Raw genomic sequence first — 18,854 nt, 5'->3', positions numbered from 1 at the left:
CGCTTCAGTCGGCAACGCCTATATAAGACATCAAGTGTCTGGCGCAGTTGTCAGATCGGTTACTGCTGCTACAATTTCAGGTTTTCAAGATTTAAGTGAGTTAGAACGTGGTGTTATAGTCGGCGCATGAGCGATGGGACTCAGCATCTCCGAGGTAGCGACGAAGTGGGGATTTTCTTGTGCGACCATTTCACGAGTTTACCGTGAATATCGGGAATCCGGTAAAACATCAGATCTTTGACATCGCTGCGGCCGGAAAAAACAGGACCAACGGCGACTGAAGAGAAGCGTTCAATGTGACATAAAAGCAAACACTCCGCAAATTACTGCAGATTTCAGTACCGGGCCGTCAACAAGTGTCAACGAAACATCATCGGTATGGGCTTTCGGAGCCGAAGGTCCACTCGTTTACCTTTGTTGACTGGACGACACAAAGCTTTATGCCTCCCCTGGGCCCGTTTCGTTTTAAATTGTATCGAGCGCATGGAGGTGTGCGGGTATCTCATGAATCCAAGGACCCTGCATGTAACCAGAGGAATGTTCAAGCTCGTGGAAGCTCCGAAATGGTGTGAGGTGTCTGCAGTTGGAGTGATATGGGATCCCTGATACGTGTAGATACGACTCTGACAGGTGACATGTATGTAAGCGTCCTGTCTTATCACCTGCATCCATTCATGTCCATTGTGCATTCCGACGGACTTGGGAAATTCCAGCAGGACAATGCGATACCCCACACGTCCAGGATTGCTACAGAGTGGCTCCAGGTACAGTTTTCTGAGTTTAAACACTTCCGTTGGCCACATAACTCCCCAGATATGAACATAATTGAGCATACCTGGGATGCCTTAAAACGTGCTGTTCAGAAGAGGTCTTCATCCCCTCGTACTCTTACGAATTTACGGACAGTCCTGCAGGATTCATGGTGTCAATTCCCTCCTGAACTACTTCAGACGTCGGTTGAGTCCATGCCACGTCGTGTAGCGGCACTTCTGCGTGCTCGTGGGGGCCCTACACCATATTAGGCCGGTGTACCAGTTTCTTTGGCCCTTCAGAGTATATATACATTGTAAGACGTACTTTTATTAATTTCAGACGCCGAGATGCTTCTGCCTCAAATAGAACAAATAAGAGGAAATCTGTCTAGCTACATGGTAGCTGGGTGAAAGCATTGGAGACTCTGGACTTCCACTAGAGTAATGCAAAGAATACTCTACGGTATTGGCCCCTAATTTAGCTTACACTTATGGCGAATGTCTCGCCCAGCGCAACGTCCGAAGCGACTGGAAAAAATCGCAGGTGACTCTTATATGTAAGAAGGGTAGCAGAATGGAACCGCAAAATTGCAGACCAATATCCTTGACATCGATTTCCTGCAGAATTCATTAATATATTCCCAGTTCGACATAATAAATTTCCTTGAGAACGAAAAGATTCTTTCCACGAATCAGAACGGTTTTAGAAAGCATCGCTCTTGCGAAACTCAGCTAGCTCTTTTCTCACATGATATACTGTAGACCGTGGATGGACGGCAGCAAACAGATTACATATTCCTAGATTTGCGGAAAGGATTTGACACAGTGCCCCATCACAGACTATTAACGAAGGTACAGGAATATGGAATAGATTCCCTGATATGTAAGTGGCTCGAAGGCTTCTTAAGTAATAGAACACAGTATGTTGTCTTTGATGGCCAGTGCTCATCAGAGACAATGGTGTCGTTATCAGTTACCCAGGGACGTGAGGACCGCTATTATTTTTTCTACAAATGAATGATCTAGCGGACGAGGTGGGCAGCAGTCTGCAGTTGTTTCGTTCAAAAATGGTTCAAATGGCTCTGAGCACTATGGGACTTAACTTCTGAGGTCATCAGTTCCCTAGAATTTAGAACTACTAAAACCTAAATAGCCTAAGGACATCACACACATCCATGCCAGAGGCAGGATTCGAACCTGCGACCGTAGCGATCGCGCGGTTCCAGACTGTAGCGCCTAGAACCGCTCGGCCACTCTAGCCGGCAGTTGTTTAGTGATGATGCTGTGGTATAGGGGAAGGTGTTGAAATTGAGTGCCTTACAAAATTTTTAGTACGTGGGATGAATGGGAGCTAGTTCTAGATGTAGAAAAATGTAAGATAATGCGGATGAGTAGGAAAAACAAACCCATAATGTTCGATTACAGCATTAGTAGCGTCCTGCTTGACACAGTCACTTCGATTAAATATCTGGACGTAACGTTGCAAAGAATATGAAATGGAACAGGCATGTGAGAGCTGTGGTAGGGAAGGTGAATTGCCGACTTCGGTTTATTGGGAGAATTGGAAAATTTGATTCATCTGTAAAAATGGTCGCATATAGGACGCTAGTTCGACCTATTCTTGAGTACTGCAGGAGTGCTTAGGATCCGCACAGTTTAGATAAAAGGAAGACATCGAAGCAATTCAGTGACGGTCTGTTAGATTTTTACCGGTAGGTTCGAACAACACGCAAGTATTACGGAGATGTTTTGTGAACTCAAATCGGAATCCCTGGAGGGAAGGTGATGTTCTTTCCGAGGAACGCTGTTGAGGAAAGTTAGAGAACTGGTATTTGAAGCTGAGTGCAGGACAAATCTACTGCCACCAACATATATTTCGCTTAATGATCATTAAAATAAGACAGGAGAAAGTAGGGTTTTTTTTACTTTATTGTTATTTTAATACCTGGACAAATCAGGTAGTCTGTCAGCGGCACACTACGCCGCTCTTCAGCCATAGTGTTGACAATAGTACAAGAATGGAGAACGATAATGAATATAGTGATGGGCAAAAGATAGAGGTCACAGAGACACAAAAAGCACGGAGCCGTTCACACACGACGATAACAACACTGAAAACACGTTGACACGGTGCACAGAACCTCGACGAATCCGACAGCACAAGTGAACGTAGTAGCGGGACGGCGGACACTTAAAACACAAAACGACGTCACACACACGAGACACAGACGGCGATGATCTCCGGCGCGCGAATGTTCACTATGCGTGTGCGAGTCCAGGGACCTGCCAAGAGAGGAGGAGGAGGAAGGGGAGTGGGAGAGCGAGAGGGGAGAGCAGAGATGCCATGGGCAGGGGAGAATAGGGGGGGAGGGAGGAAGGGGGAGGGGAAGCCCGGGGGAAGAGGGGTGGAGGGAAGGGACGGGGGAAAAGGAAAAAGAAGGGAAGAGAAGAGAAGGGAGGGAGGGTGCCGAAAGGAAAGGACACCGGAAGTGGGGGGTGGGGCAGGGTCAAAGTTGATAGGAGGGGTAAATGGAAGGGACGAGGACATCATCAGGGAGGGGGAGCTGGCGGAAGCCACCTTGGGAGAGGGTAAGGAGGGTGGAGAGATGGAGACCGGGTGGGACATGGGAATACAGGCGCGGCAGCAGGCGGGGGTGGGAGAGGATCGGGGACACAGGCGGGTGAGGAGGATCGAGTTTACGGGAGGTGTACAGGAACCGTATCCTTTTACGAAAAGGAGGAGGTGGGGGAAGGGGATGAGATCATACCGGATCCGCGTGGGGGAGGGGAGACGGATGCGATAGGCAAGGCGGAGAGCATGGCGTTCAAGGATTTCGAGGGATTTATAAAAATTAGGGGGGGCGGAGATCCAGGCTGGATGGGCGTAACAAAGGATAGGGCAGATGAGGGATTTATAGGTGTGGAGGATTGTGGAGGGGTCCAGACCCCACGTACGACCGGAAAGGAGCTTGAGGAGACGGAGGCGGGAACATGCCTTGGCTTGGATTGTCCGGAGATGGGGAGTCCCGGAGAGGCGACGGTCGAGGGTGACGCCAAGGTACTTAAGGGTGGGAGTGAGGGCGATAGGACGGCCATAGACGGTGAGATAGAAATCAAGGAGGCGGAAGGAGGGGGTGGTTTTGCCTACAATGATCGCCTGAGAAAGTAGGGCTCATACGGATGTATATAGATAGTCGTTTTTTCCTCAATTTGCGAGTAGAACAGGAAAATAAATTAGTATTACTGGTACACGATACCCTCCTCCACACTGTACGGTAGCTTGCGGACTATTTATGTACACTCATGCTCATAAATTAAGGATAATGCTGATACATGGTGAAACAACGCTCTGGTGGGCGGTTTGCGAGTTTAAATCACCTCGGAGTATGCCCATGCGGTGCATTTGACCTGCGATCGTCGCACGGTGGCGCTGGCAGCAGTCTTCATAAGCAGAGGTGTGTTGGTGCGTGTCAGAGTACGGTGCAGCGAGTAAGTGTACAGACGTTTTCAGACGTGCGAATGGTGACTGTGTGTTGAAAATGGCTCAAAGAACACATGTTGATGACGTTATGAGGGGTAGAGCACTAGGGCGACTGGAGGATGGTCAAACTCAGGAGATCGTAGCACGGGCCCTCCGTGTGCCACAATGTCTGATCTCAAGATTACGGCAACGATTCCAGCAGACAGGAAACGTGTCCAGGCGCTACAGTGCGGGACGTCTACAGTGTACAACACCACAAGAAGACCGATATCTCACCATCAGTGCCCGCAGACGGCCACGGAGTACTGCAGGTAGCCTTGCTCGGGACTGCACCGCAACCACTGGAACAGTTGTCTCCAGACACACAGTCTACAGACGTCTAAACAGATATGGTTTATTCGCCCGGAGACCTGCAAGGTGCATTCCACTGACCCCTGGTCACAGGACAGCCCGTAAAGCCTGGTGTCAAGAACACAGTACATGGTCATTGGAACAGTGGTTCCAGGTTATGTTCACGGACGAGTCCAGGTGTAGTCTGAACAGTGATTCTCGCTGGGTTTTCATCTGGCGTGACCCAGCAACCAGATACAAACCCCTTAATGTCCTTGAAAGGGACCCGTATGGAGGTCGTGGTTTGATGGTGTGGGGTGTGATTATGATTGGTACACGCGTACCCCTATATGTCTTTGACAGAGGATCTGTAACAGGTCAGGTGTATCGGGACGTCGTTTTGCACCAGTATGTCCACCTTTTCAGGGGTGTAGTGGGTCCCACTTTCTCCGTGTTAGATGATAACGCACGGCCCCACCGAGCTGCCATCGTGGAGGAGTACCTTGAAACAAAATGATACCAGGTGAATGGAGTGGCCTGCCTGTTCTCGAGACCTAAAACCCATCGAACACGGCTAGGATTCTCTCGGTCGACGTATCGCTGCACGTCTTCAAAGCCCTAGGACACTTCAAGAGCTCCGACAGGCACTGGTGCAGGAATGGGAGGCTATCCCCCAGCAGCTGCTGGACCACCTGATCCAGAGTATGCCAACCCTTTTTGCGGCCTGTGTACGTGTGCATGGTGATCATACCCGATATTGATGTCGGGGTACATGCGCAGGAAACAGTAGCGTTTTGTAGCACATGTGTTTTCGGACTGTTTTCTCAACTTATCATCAATACCGTGGACTTGCAGATTTTTGTCGTGTGTGTTCCCTATGTACCTATGCTATTAGCGCCAGTTTTGTGTAGTGCCACGTTGTGTGGCACTACATTCTGCAATTATCCTTAACTTATGAGCATGAGTATAGATTTAGATATAGACGCGATTCAGGCCCCTCGATACCATGTTTCTGTACATTGTATTGTTTAATTTTTATTTTTCCCAGTTCTTGACACCTTTGCATTCAAAAATTTTTATTACGTGGTGACTAGTTTCCGTTTACATTGTCTATTCTCAAACCATAACCTAATTAGTAAACGTTAACACAATTTCCTCCAGTGCACACATGTTTAATAGTCATAACTTGCATGTTTACGTGTGTATAAAACAGATAATACAAGATTCAATAACTTCGCAGAGAAAAGAAATGACAGATCGCCCCAAACGTACTGGCTATTATACCAAGTACGAGTACATCAGCTACGGCAGGAGCGAGTTACCATTCCTTGTCTTTGTGAAGTCACTGAATTTTGCATAAGCGTAACTATTTTATACATACATAAAAATTACATGTGCTTGACATCCTTCAAGTGCGTGAGCGATGTAGCGTAAAGTGAAATACACACGGTCCAGTCGCATGTATATGGAACGTGTCGGGGAGACGCGGAAAACGGTGCAGTCTTTGTCGTAATGCGGAAACAGACCGATCTATTTGATGTACAGAAGGACAGTTTCATTGACTTTCGAGCCAAGGGTGGAAGCATTTCGGAAACGACCAAATTTGTATACTGTTCTCGTGCCGTCGAGGTTAAAGAAGATAAATGGTTAAATGGCGCAATCCAAAGCCGGCGCCCAGGCAACTGTGGTGGACCACGGGTGGTATATGAAAAGGGTGAACGGCGGCTGGAGACATGCGCATGGGCCTCCGCAGCAGGTGCCTATTTCACACACCCGTGCTCACTGCTGTTCATGGCGACGAAGGCTGGAATTAGCATGCCAGTATCGCAACTGGACGTGCACTGAGTGGCGACAGGTGGCCTTGTCAGATTGATTATGTTTTACGCGCCATCGGACAGATGGCCGTTGGCGTTTGCGGCGCGAAACGTCTGAAAACACACACAGTGCAATAACCGTCGGAAGGGTCTAGGCCAGAGAACATGCGCTGAGAGATCCCGTCACTCTGGAAAGTACAATGGACCAACATAAGTATTCATGAATCCTTTGGGCCATATCCACCCTATATGCAGTTTGTTTTTCCTCGACACGATGGTAACGTGTAACACAGCTCGCAGCATACACGCATGGTTCGAAGAGCAGCAAGACGAGTTTACTGTACTACCCAGGTAAGCAAAGTCCCCGAATTAAACCCAAGTGAGAATCTGTAGGACAACCTCGATTGGACTGTTCGCGCCTGGATCCTCAACCGAGAAACCTGGAGTCGGCATGGACCCACATCCCTGTCGGTAGCTTCCAGAACATCACTGGCTCTCTTCCAGCACTTCTCGCAACAGTCTGCGCTGCAAAATGTGGTCATTTAGGCTTTTGGCAGTTGGTCACGTTAATGTGACTGGACAGTGAAGAAGCTCAGATCTCTAATTATAATAGCTATTTACGTTAGGGCAGTGTCTCCCTTTCACAGTGTCTGCATAGTTGGATGCAATGTTCTTCCGGCTATGCATGCATTTCCGAAGGAGCATTATATCGAACTAGACAGACACTATAAAATACAGACACTGCCCTTCTGTATTTCATACCAAAGCAAGGCAACCTGACGAGCAAAATACAGTAATGTCTCTTCTTGCACGGGAATCATACGATTTATAGGCGAGCATTGCACGACGAAGATACTAGGACATATGGAAGCTTGGATCGGTCCTGGAGGCCCACTTGGATGGCATGGCCGAGGCGGTGAGGCGACCACTTGCACAAAGCTAGAAATCCAGGTTTTTGTCCCGGTCCAGCACTAATTTTCATGTTAACAGTAAATCGTATTGTTGTTGTTGTTCATTTCTTGGTCTCCCTCTACGATTTTTACCCTCCACTCTGCTCTCCAGTACTAAACTGGTGATCCCTTTATGCCTCAAAACATGTCCTACCAACCGATCCCTTCTTCTAGTCAAGTTGTGCCACAAATTTCTCTTCTCGCCATTATATTCAACACCTCCTCATTAGTTATGTGGTCTAACCATCTAATCTTCAGCATTCTTCTGTAGCACCACATTTCGAAAGCTCCCATTCTCTTCTTGTCTAATCTATTTATCGTCCATGTTTCATTTCCATACGTGGCTACACCCCAAACAAATACTTTCAGAAACGACTTCCTGACATTTAAATCTATACTCGATGTTAACAAATTTGTTCTTCAGAAACGCTTTCCTTGCCATTGCCAGTCTACACATTATATCCTCTCTACTTCGACCATCATCAGTTATTTTGCTGCTCAAAGAGCACAACTTATTTACTACTTTAAGTGTCTCATTTCCTAATCTAATTCCCTCAGCATCACCCGGCTTAAGTCGACTGCATTCCATTATCCTCGTTTTGCTTTTGTTGATGTTCATCTTATATCCTCCTTTCAAGACACTGTCCATTCCGTTCAACTGCTCTTCCAGGTCCTTTGCTGTCTCTGACAGAATTACAATGTCATCGGCGAACCTCAGAGTTTTAATTTCTTCTCCACGGATTTTAATTCCTACTCCGAATTTTTCTTTTGTTTCCTTCACTGCTTACTCAGTATACAGATTGAATAACATCGGGGATAGGTTACAACCCTGTCTCACTCCCTTCCCAACCACTGCTTCCCTTTCATGCCCCTCGACTCTTATAATTCCCATCTGGTTGCTGTACAAATTGTAAATAACCTTTCGCTCCCTGTATTTTACCCCTGACACCTTCAAAATTTGAAAGAGAGTATTCCAGTCAACATTGTGAAAAGCTTTCTCTGAGTCTACAAATACTAGAAACATAGGTTTGCCTTTCCTTAATCTATCTTCTAAGATAAGTCGTAGGGTTAGTACTGCCTTAAGTGTTCCAATATTTCTACAGAATCCAAACTGATCTTCCCCGACGTCTGCTTCTACCAGTTTTTCCATTCGTCTATAAAAAACTCTTGTTACAGATGGTAGAGTTGTGTCAGGACTGACTCTGCCAAGGCTGTCAGTAGTTCTAATGGAATGTTGTCTACTCCCGGGGCCTTGCTTCGACTTAGATCTTTCAGTGCTCTGTCAAATTCTTCACGCACTATCATATCTTCCATTTCACTTCATCTTCATGCTCCTCTACTTCCATAATATTGTCCTCAAGTACATCGCCCTTGTATAGACCCTCTATATACTCCTTCCACCTTTCTGCTTTCCCTTCTTTGCTTAGAACTGGGTTTCCATCTGAGCTCTTGATATTCATACAAGTAGTTCTCTTTTCTCCAAAGGTCTCTCTAATTTTCCTATACGCAGTATTTATCTCACCCCTAGTGATATATGTTTCTACATCCTTACATTTGTCCTCTAGTCATCCATGCATAGCCATTTTGCACTTCCTGTGATGTTTTCGAGACGTTTGTATTCCTTTTTGCCTGCTTCATTTACCGCATTTTTATATTTTCTCCTTTCACCAATTAAATTCAATATTTCTTCTGTTATCCGAGCCTTTCTTCTGTTATCCTAGCCTCGTCTTTACATACGTAAATAGTATACCCATTGTTACAATTGTATTTGCAAATCAAAGTTCCCGTCATCCGGTCTATAAATATAGACAACAAATTACAAGCACAATCATGTCAGTTACGATACGGTGGGGCACATATTTTCACATACCTTGTCCAGATACATCTCAATACATCTTCAGTGTACTATACATCGTGTCAAGTCGTAACACGGTCATTCGAGGAAGATACAGAAAGTGATGCATATGAAGGATACAATATGTCAATATGCTGTCTCTTTCAAAAATGTGATATACAGCTCAAATAGTACCCACAGAGCAACAACACATTGCTCAAATAAAGAATTACATAGGTTGATTCAATATGTAAATATGCAGACCCTTTCAAAGCAGTGGTATACAGTTCAAATAATAGCCATTGGGCGACAATACATTGCTCAAATAAAGACGTACATAGAATTGTTCATCTAGAAAGAGATAACAATATTTACATAAAATATCATGCATCTTGCACAGATGGCTCAAGCTCACGTTCACACAACAAATGAAAGGAGACTGAGAATCTTAAGTCAAAGCAAAGATGTTACGTACTACCAGGAGCTGGCACTGTATTAGTAAAAGTACAGAAATACGATCGTAAATTATTACAGCATTAAAAAGAAGTTATGTCCAAGGAGTCAACGAAAGAAGGCATCTAACCACGCCACGGTTTTCTAATCGTCTGGGGTCCAACCGATATGGTCACGAGCCCAGGAGAGGCGCTAAAGGCGATATCGTGCTGTTAGCAAAGGGACTCACTTCTATCGTCTGCTGCCGTAGCGCATTAACGGCAATTATCGCCGCACCGTCCTAATGGATACGTTCGTAGTACGTTCCACATTTGTTTCTGCTGTTATTTCACACTTTGTTGCTTGTCTGTTAACACTGACAACTCTACGCAAATGCCGCTGCTCTCTGTCGTTAAGTGAAGGCCGTCAGTCACTGCCTAGTCCATGGTGTGAGGTAATGTCTGAAATTTGGTATTCTGAGCAAACTCTTGACACTGTGGATCTCGAAATATTAAATTTAGGAATAACTTACGAAACTGAATGTTTCATAGTCTGTTAACTCCCGTCGTGCGGCGATAATCGCATAGAAAATCTTTTCACATCAGTCACCTTAGTTCAAATAAAATCTCCACCAATCTACTGCCCTTTTATGGTTTGTATACGCGATACTACCATCATCTGTATATGTGCATATCATTCTCCCATGAATTTTGTCACCTCAGTGTATTCCTCTGTATAAGCAGTAACATCTCGTATTTTTAGCTTTGTGGTCCTTACACGAAATGTATGTAGGCGGCACTAGAATCGTTCTGCAGTCAGCTTCAAATACCAGTTCTCTGAATTTTCTCAGTGGTGTTCCTCCAAAAAGCTGTCGCCTTCCCTCCGGGTATTTCCTTTTGAGTTCACAGAGCAGAGCGGTTCTAGGCGTTTCAGTCCGGAACCATGCTGCTGCTACGGTCGCAGGTTGGAATCCTGCTTCGAGCATGGATGTGAGTGATGTCCTTAGGTTAATTAGGTTCAAGTACTTCTAAGTCTAGCGGACTTATGACTTCAGACGTTAAGTCCCATAGTGCTCAGAGCCATTTTTTTCACAGAGCATTTCCGTAATACTTGCATGTTGTTCGAACCTACCGGTAAAACTCTAGCAGACCGCCTCCGAATTGCTTCGATGTCTTCGTTTAATCCGACCTGCTGTGGATCCCAAACTCAAGAGCAGTACTCAGGAATAGGTCGTACTAACGTCCTATAAGCGATCTCCTTTACAGACCAACCACACTTTCCTAGAATTCTTCCATTTAACCGAAGTCCTCCACTCGGCGTCCCTCCTACAATACTCACATGCTCGTTCCATTTCATATCGCTTTGCAAAGTTACCCCCAGGTATTTAAACAACGTTATTATGTCAAGCAGAACACTAGCAATGCTGTAGCCTACCTTTACGGTTTTTTTTCTCCTACTCATCCACTTTAACTTACATGTGTCTACATTTAGAGCTAGCTGCCATTCATATACCAACTAGAAATTTTTTCTAAGTTACTCAACGACGACACCTACCCGTACACCATAGCATCATCAGATTGCTGCCCGCCGGATTATTTCCGTGTATAGAAAGTAATAGCGGTCCTATCGTACTTCCATGGGTTTCTCCTGACGATACACTTGTCTCTGATGAACACTCGCCGTTCTGGATAACATACCAGTTCTATTAATTAAGACGTCTCCGGGCCACTTACATATCTGGGAAAATATTCCACGTACCCGTATCTTGGTTTATAGTCTGCGGTGGGGCACCGTGCCAAGTGCTTTCCTGAAATCGAGAAATTTTGGAAATTTGTGGTAAGTTCCTATGGGACCAAACTGCTGAGGTCATTGGTCCATAGGTCTACACACTACTTAATCTAACTTAAAGTAATGCTAAGAACAAGACACAGACCCATGCCCGATGGAGGACTCGAACCTCCGATGGGGTGAGCCACGCAAACTGCGACAAGGCGCCACAGACCGGGCGGCTAATAAATGTGTGACACTTATTGCGAAATCCAGTTGTAATTATACAATTAATTTAACGCCTTGTATTCCGTAATTTGACGAGAAACATTCGTGTAGTAACCTTCTAAAGATATGGGTAAATAAATGAAATCAATAAAAAAAATGAAATAAATAAAACAATGACCGGGTTTCGAACGCAGGTCACAATATTAAGAGCGCGCGATGCTAACCATCGAGTCATCTTTTCGTCTGAGGATGTATGGTGGTAAAATGCACGAAATTATATCGAAATTACATCTGAAACTTTGACCATCGTTATTTCAGAAACAGTCGAGTATCTACGTAGAATCCGAGACATTTTTTCCCTTATTTTGACTCCTCTTTCACTGAGTGAAGTTCCTGGAAAATCGGGTGATGATGGCACTTGCCGCGTACTCCTCGTATGGTAAAGTCTCATAGATACAGGGTAAGCTATGATTTTGTATATACTAGCTTCTGGCGCATCACACAGGGCTTAGTAGCAACTATTTCAAACGACTCTATGTTTCCTGATTGTTGTGTAAACAACTACAGTTTCGTCAGCCTGTTTTTGATTTAAACTCTCCCCATTGCTGCATACCTGTCAAGGCCGAATCAGAAACGTCAATCATTCATAATACTTAATGATAAACAGCCCTATTCAAGAGAAAACGGAAACTACTACATTAATTTTCTTAAATTTGAAAAAAAAAATACGTGGCCTGTCTTTGCCTGGAGACAAAAATGATTCAAATGGCTCTGAGCACTATGGGACTTAACTTCTGAGGTCATCAGTCCCCTAGAACTTAGAACTACTTAAACATAACTAACCTAAGGACATCACACACACCCATGCCCGAGGCAGGATGCGAAACTGCGACCGTAGCGGTCGCGCGGTTCCAGACTGTAGCGCCTAGAACCGCTCGGCCACCCCGGCCGGCGCCTGGAGACATCTGAATGCTTCTTAAAGTAAAGTCTACAAATACTACTCGTAACTTTCATTAGACATAAAACACTTTAAATAAACGTTTTATTCAGAGTGACTAACGACATGTTACCCAAAAAAATAAATACATTTCTTAACGGAACGTATTTTTACGTTTTACCTAAGTATGCATTCAAATTGTTTACCATCGACTGCAAGGCACATTTGTAATCGCATCTCGAGAGATAGATGAACAGATCAAAGTACATTGGACGATATGTCTTTTCATGCTGCTGCCATTCGACGGCGCACATCATCTGACGTAGTTGAGGCTTCATGATAAACTACATCTATCAGTGCTCCCCATAGTACGAAATCAAGAGGAGGCCTTGACAGTCACTATACTGCAGCATTCCATCCTATCCAACGGTCAGGAAATTTTTCATTCAGGATTTACGCTGCAACACAGCGTGTGCTTTCAGCTGCCCAGTAGTGCATGTTACGTAAATTTACATTACTATGATTCGTAAACATTGTTTCATCGGTAAAAAGCATATTTTGGCAAAAAACGTAGTATCGTCTCTCAATCGATGCAGAGAAAACCAACAAAATTCTGTGAGACTATCGAAATAACGTCCTCCGAGTGCCTGGTGCAGTGACAGACTGTGAGGGTAGAATTTATGTCTCTGCAAGATGCGAATGGTGCTGCCGTCGCTGATCCCATCTTCCTCGGCAATACGTCTCGTGCCACCATTCGCCGTATAAAAGTAGCATGTATAACTTCTTCTCATTGGTGTACAGGTGCGTGCAAGGAACGTTGAAACAGCAATAACTTGCTGATAGACGACACAGCTACTGCTAAGTCTATAATGCAGACAAGTAAACAGACGAAAGGCTTGATACAACGACGTAGATTGGCATGAGCGTGTTTACAATGCAATAGCCGATTCCGGCCGACTTTGCCTTTCAGTTTTAGGATACGTCTCGGATTTTTTTGCTACTAGATCTCTGAAATGCCTACTTTAAGAGCTTTGAGCCATTATTCATCTTCGCTGTTGTGAAATCCATCTCATCTACTGAACAAGTGCTCATAGCACGGTATGATTTTAGAGTCAATGCTTACTGGACTACTTATTTTGTTTTGGCCCATATATAGTATCCGGAAACTCCCAAAAACATATTAGGTGTGTTGTGCTGCCACCTAAAGCCAGGTAATCCATATCAGCGACCTCAGTAGTCATTAGACATCGTGAGAGAGCAGAATGGGGCGCTCCGTCGAACTCACGGACGTGGTCAGGTGACTGGGTGTCACTTGTGTCATACGTCTGTACGCGAGATTTCCACACTCCTAAACATCCCTATGTCCACTGTTTCCGAAATGATAGTGAAGTGCTAAAGTGATGGGACACGCACAGCACATAAACATACAAGCCGACCTCGTCTGTTGACTGACAGAGACCGCCGACAGCTGAAGAAGGTCGTAATGTGTAATAGGCAGATATCTATCCAGACCATCACAGAGGAATTCCAAACTGCATCAGGATCTACTGCAAGTCCCATGACAGTTAGGCGGAAGGTCAGAAACCTTGGATTTCATGATCGAGCGGCTGCTCATAAGTCACATATCACGCAGGTAAACGTCAAACGACGCCTCGCTTGGTGTAAGGAGCGTAAACATTGGACGATTGAACAGTGGAAAAACGTTGTGTGGAGTGACCAATCACGGTACACAATAGTGGTGTTATGGTGTGGTCGTGTTTTCATGGAGAGTGTTTGCACCCCTTGTTGTTTTGCGTGGCACTATCACAGCACAGGCCTACATTGATGTTTTAAGCACCTTCTTGCTTCCCACTGTTGAACAGCAATTCGGGGATGGCGATTGCATCTTTCAACACGTTTGAGCACCTGTTCGTAATGCACGGCCTGTGGCGGAGTGGTTACACGACAATAGCATCCCTGAAATGGACTGTCCTGTACAGAATCCTGACCTGAATCCTATAGAACACTTTAGGATGTTTTGGAACGCCGACTTCGTGCCAGGTCTACACCGACCGACTTCGATACCTCTCCTCAGTGCAGCACTCCGTGAAGAGTGGGCTGCCGTTCCCCAAGAAACCTTCCAGCACCTGACTGAATGTGTGCCTGCGAGAGGGGAAGCTGTCAGCAAGGCTAAGGGTGGGCCAACACATATGGAATTCCAGCATTGCGGATGGAGGGGGCCATGAACTTATAAGTCATTTTCAGCCATGTGTCCGGATACTTTTGATCACAGAGTGTTATTCAGCTGCCTCTACCACTGGGATTTATGCACCCTGGCAACACCTTCGAATACCACGTGCAAGATTTTCATATTTTCTCACTAGCTACACGCGAACTGTTAATCCTAAAGATAAAATGAACAGGATATTTTGATTGCAAATTTAATGTAGTTACATTTTGTACTGGAATACTTTTCACTGCAACCCACGGTTTTCGAGTTATTCAAGAGAAACCAGTTTGAAGGTAATTTCTGTGCGTTTTTCTTGAATTATTTGAAAACTACGTCGTCAGCCGAAAACACAACCCATACTTTGCCTACATTACATTTGCTATAAAAAAAGTCATGTTCATTTTTTCTGTAGGGCTAATAGTTAGCATGTAGCGAGCGAGAGAATATGAAATCCTGAGTGTGGTATTTTAAGGCACTGCAGGTAGCATGAAACCAGGAGTAGGGGCAACTGAATAACGCTGTGCGTTTGTGTGTGTGTGTGTGTGTGTGTGTGTGTGTGTGTGTGTGTGTGTGTGTGTGTCTGCAAACTGTAAATCGGAGGAGAACTTTGTAAGTGAATCATTGTCTACGGAAATCAATTTTGAAAAAGGTAGAACAATTTGAAATTGATGTAGTTGGAGGAAATAATAAATTAAATGCTACTGAAAAAGAACTGGGAAGAAAACTAGCCGTTAGAAAGAATTGTTAAGAGGAGAGTCGTATTAAGGACACAAGGAAAAATATTTGAGAATAGTGTGACGGCACTGGAGGAGCGATAGTGGGAAGATTATGAGCACAGTCAAAAGCTATAAGATGTACAACAGATTATAGAAATTGGTGGGAGTAGTAACAGCGTAGGGAAGATTTTTTTGTATAAAATTGGATGTGAAACCAATATAAGGACGTGTCACATAAAGAAAGGCGTCCGTAAGAATTTGACGAGGAGAACGACATTGGACTAGGAATAAATGGCGAATGTTATATGAAAGAGTCCTATGTGCATTATATTAAGCCCCTATTACACGATGCGCCTAAACCGCACACCTATGCACCAGCGCCCCAAACGCACATATCTAAAACTACATACTGGTTCACGTAACAGGGCATTTGTCGGTATTTTATTCATAATGTAGGCTGGTATGATCACTAAACGTATAAAAATATGATTTAATTCTTACTTTACAGAATGTGAGACAGACCGTGTCACACTTGCTATTCCGTCTTCTATCATAGACAGCAGCTTCTCGAAACAGGTTATGTCCATCGCCAGGAAGCTCGGAAATTCATGCGGGTCTTCGAGCCTCAGTTCTTTCATAAGCAGTGAATATAATCCCCTGCCTTTGTCCCTTCTTTTCAGCCAGGATCGAACTCAACAACGTCTGGCTTTTTGTTTTCGTCGTCGTTCTGCCCTAATCAGAAGATTTACTGTCACTGCCGGGGCAATAGCTCCAAAAACAAGTGGGTCCTCCATGTGCAAAATGCTGTATAAATACATATACCTGTTTAACCAAGTGTCTTAAAATAAAACTAATTGTTGAGTCTGTAATTCCGAACAGTAGTTACCTACATAACAGAATAACAATTACTTGACAAATAATGATAAAAACAATTTCTTATGAAATAGGAACCTCGAGTCACATAAATAATTCGAATGGATGATGTTCCAATATGTCACACGGTCCCCCTTGTGTTTCGTGCAGTAGAACGAACGACTTTGCAAGAGATCAGACGGTTCTGTTTTCTTTTCGCGCGTTATCACTGTCTACTGCGTATGTGCGCCAGGTATACACCGCGTGGATGGTATAATACGTCTACGTGAACCAGTATGTAGTTCCAGATATGTATGCTTGGGGCGCTGGTGCATAAGTATACGGTTTAGGTGCATCGTATAATACGGGCTTGAAACCCGCTTTACACATCCACCTTTGGCAGGTACTTCCAACAACATGTGTGAGAGCCATATCTTGATATAACCCGGTGGAGGTATGAGTGGTGTCTGTTCTGTCTAACATGTTCGACATGGGTAGTGTCTGTTCTGTCAGACATGTGCGACAGAAAAGATGCCACTCACATATGTGTAGTTCTGTTTGACAAAAACTTCCAGTCCAGATGCACAACCAATGTCCGAACTCCTATGGGAGTCAGAAATCTGGGAATAGTGGTTTAATGGGAACGTTGCTACATCTACATCTACATCTACATTTATACTCCGCAAGCCACCCAACGGTGTGTGGCGGAGGGCACTTTACGTGCCACTGTCATTACCTCCCTTTCCTGTTCCAGTCGCGTATGGTTCGCGGGAAGAACGACTGTCTGAAGGCCTCTGTGCGCGCTCTAATCTCTCTAATTTTACATTCGTGATCTCCTCGGGAGGTATAAGTAGGGGGAAGCAATATATTCGATACCTCATCCAGAAACGCACCCTCTCGAAACCTGGCGAGCAAGCTACACCGCGATGCAGAGCGCCTCTCTTGCAGAGTCTGCCACTTGATTTTGTTAAACATCTCCGTAACGCTATCACGGTTACCAAATAACCCTGTGACGAAACGCGCCGCTCTTCTTTGAATCTTCTCTACTTTCTCCGTCAACCCGATCTGGTACGGATCCCACACTGATGAGCAATACTCAAGTATAGGTCGAACGAGTGTTTTGTAAGCCACCTCCTTTGTTGATGGACTACATTTTCTAAGGACTCTCCCAATGAATCTCAACCTGGTATCCGCCTTACCAACAATTAATTTTATATGATCATTCCACTTCAAATCGTTCCGCACGCATACTCCCAGATATTTTACAGAAGTAACTGCTACCAGTGTTTGTTCCGCTATCATATAATCATACAATAAAGGATCCTTCTTTCTATGTATTCGCAATACATTACATTTGTCTATGTTAAGGGTCAGTTGCCACTCCCTGCACCAAGTGCCTATCCGCTGCAGATCTTCCTATGGGGCGAGCAGGAAGATGGGACTTAGTGTGTCTCGGGAAATGTGTCTGGATGGCCGAGGTGGTTATAGCAACTGTTCTAGAGAAGCGGAGCATCTGGGTTGGAGACCCAGGCTGGCACAAATTTTCAACTCTCGACTTTGCATTGTCACCACGCGCTGTGCGGTAGGAAGTCATTATTTGTCTCTTATCTCTTTCTCATCCTGTATCCTTTCCACTCCTTTCACTACAGTTATTCACGACGTAACTCACCTGCGTCTTGCCTTTCACGTCTGTGTCCAGCGGCCAGGCCCATGAATGCCACAGCGGCCAGCAGCAACGCCACAGAGGTCTTCATGGCTCTCGTCGTTTGCTGCTGTGCGTCTACGACGAGTCGTTGGCGGACGTGCAGCGGCGGCGTCTTTTATACGGGAGGCCCGACGGAGTGGGCGCGCAGCCTGCCTGCCCCTCTCTCCGCCCCCACCAACCCCTCCTCGTGGTGCCGGCCACGTGTGGCTGTCCGCAGATAACTCTCCGGCCACTAACCACTAGTTGCTACCCACTGGCTGCCACTCACACTGAAACTTCCTCTTTGAATGTAAAGAATGACTGTGCTAGTAAAACATCTACGTTACATTATTTTCAAACTCCAGCGTGAAACTGAACGTACTGAAACAGTTTTCTCTATGCTTATTCTGATAATTACTAAACTGACACAATATTTTAGCGCAACGCAATCTGACTTTCAATAATATCTACAATGGAATAGCCCTGGCTAACAATAACCTCCAACTGTCCAACACTACGGGCTGTTCACATCCAACTGCCCGACACTGCACTGGCGAATAACTTCCAACAACGAGTCCAACGAGCCACAGACTGCACACAGCCCAGTCAGCGATTTTAATAGAGAGCGCTACGTGGCGTTACCAACATAAAAACCTAAACAGCCTACTTACAATACCTCTGCCCTCGGCTTACGTTTCGGTCAAAGCCGACACGGCTCCCATATGTCTCACGCGTATCCCTGTACTACTTCAGTGCTGGAAAGTTGCTCCACAGTTAGGTAGTCATCACTTGACTCGGTCTGTCTCAGAAACGCAAGGTCTCTCTCAGCTGTTTACGCCATTCATTATTCTACTTTAAAAACGTCATA

At 45.1% G+C, this 18,854-nt stretch overlaps 1 protein-coding gene across 1 annotated transcript in view; it reads right to left on the bottom strand.

Annotated features, from left to right (window-relative positions):
* LOC126153070 (allergen Cr-PI-like) overlaps positions 1-18,056 on the bottom strand; it is a 47,525-nt gene extending 29,469 nt beyond the window's left edge. Inside the window, exon 1 of the mRNA XM_049916045.1 lies at positions 17,972-18,056. Within this exon, the coding sequence (XP_049772002.1) occupies positions 17,972-18,056 (85 nt within the window). The remainder of the gene's footprint in view (positions 1-17,971) is intronic.
* Between the last annotated feature and the right edge of the window lie 798 nt (positions 18,057-18,854).

The sequence above is a fragment of the Schistocerca cancellata genome, chromosome 2, assembly GCF_023864275.1.
Source record: "Schistocerca cancellata isolate TAMUIC-IGC-003103 chromosome 2, iqSchCanc2.1, whole genome shotgun sequence".
In the NCBI taxonomy this organism is placed as follows: domain Eukaryota; kingdom Metazoa; phylum Arthropoda; class Insecta; order Orthoptera; family Acrididae; genus Schistocerca; species Schistocerca cancellata.
Note: the sequence above shows the minus strand (reverse complement) of the source record. Positions and strands in the feature narration are given on the sequence as shown.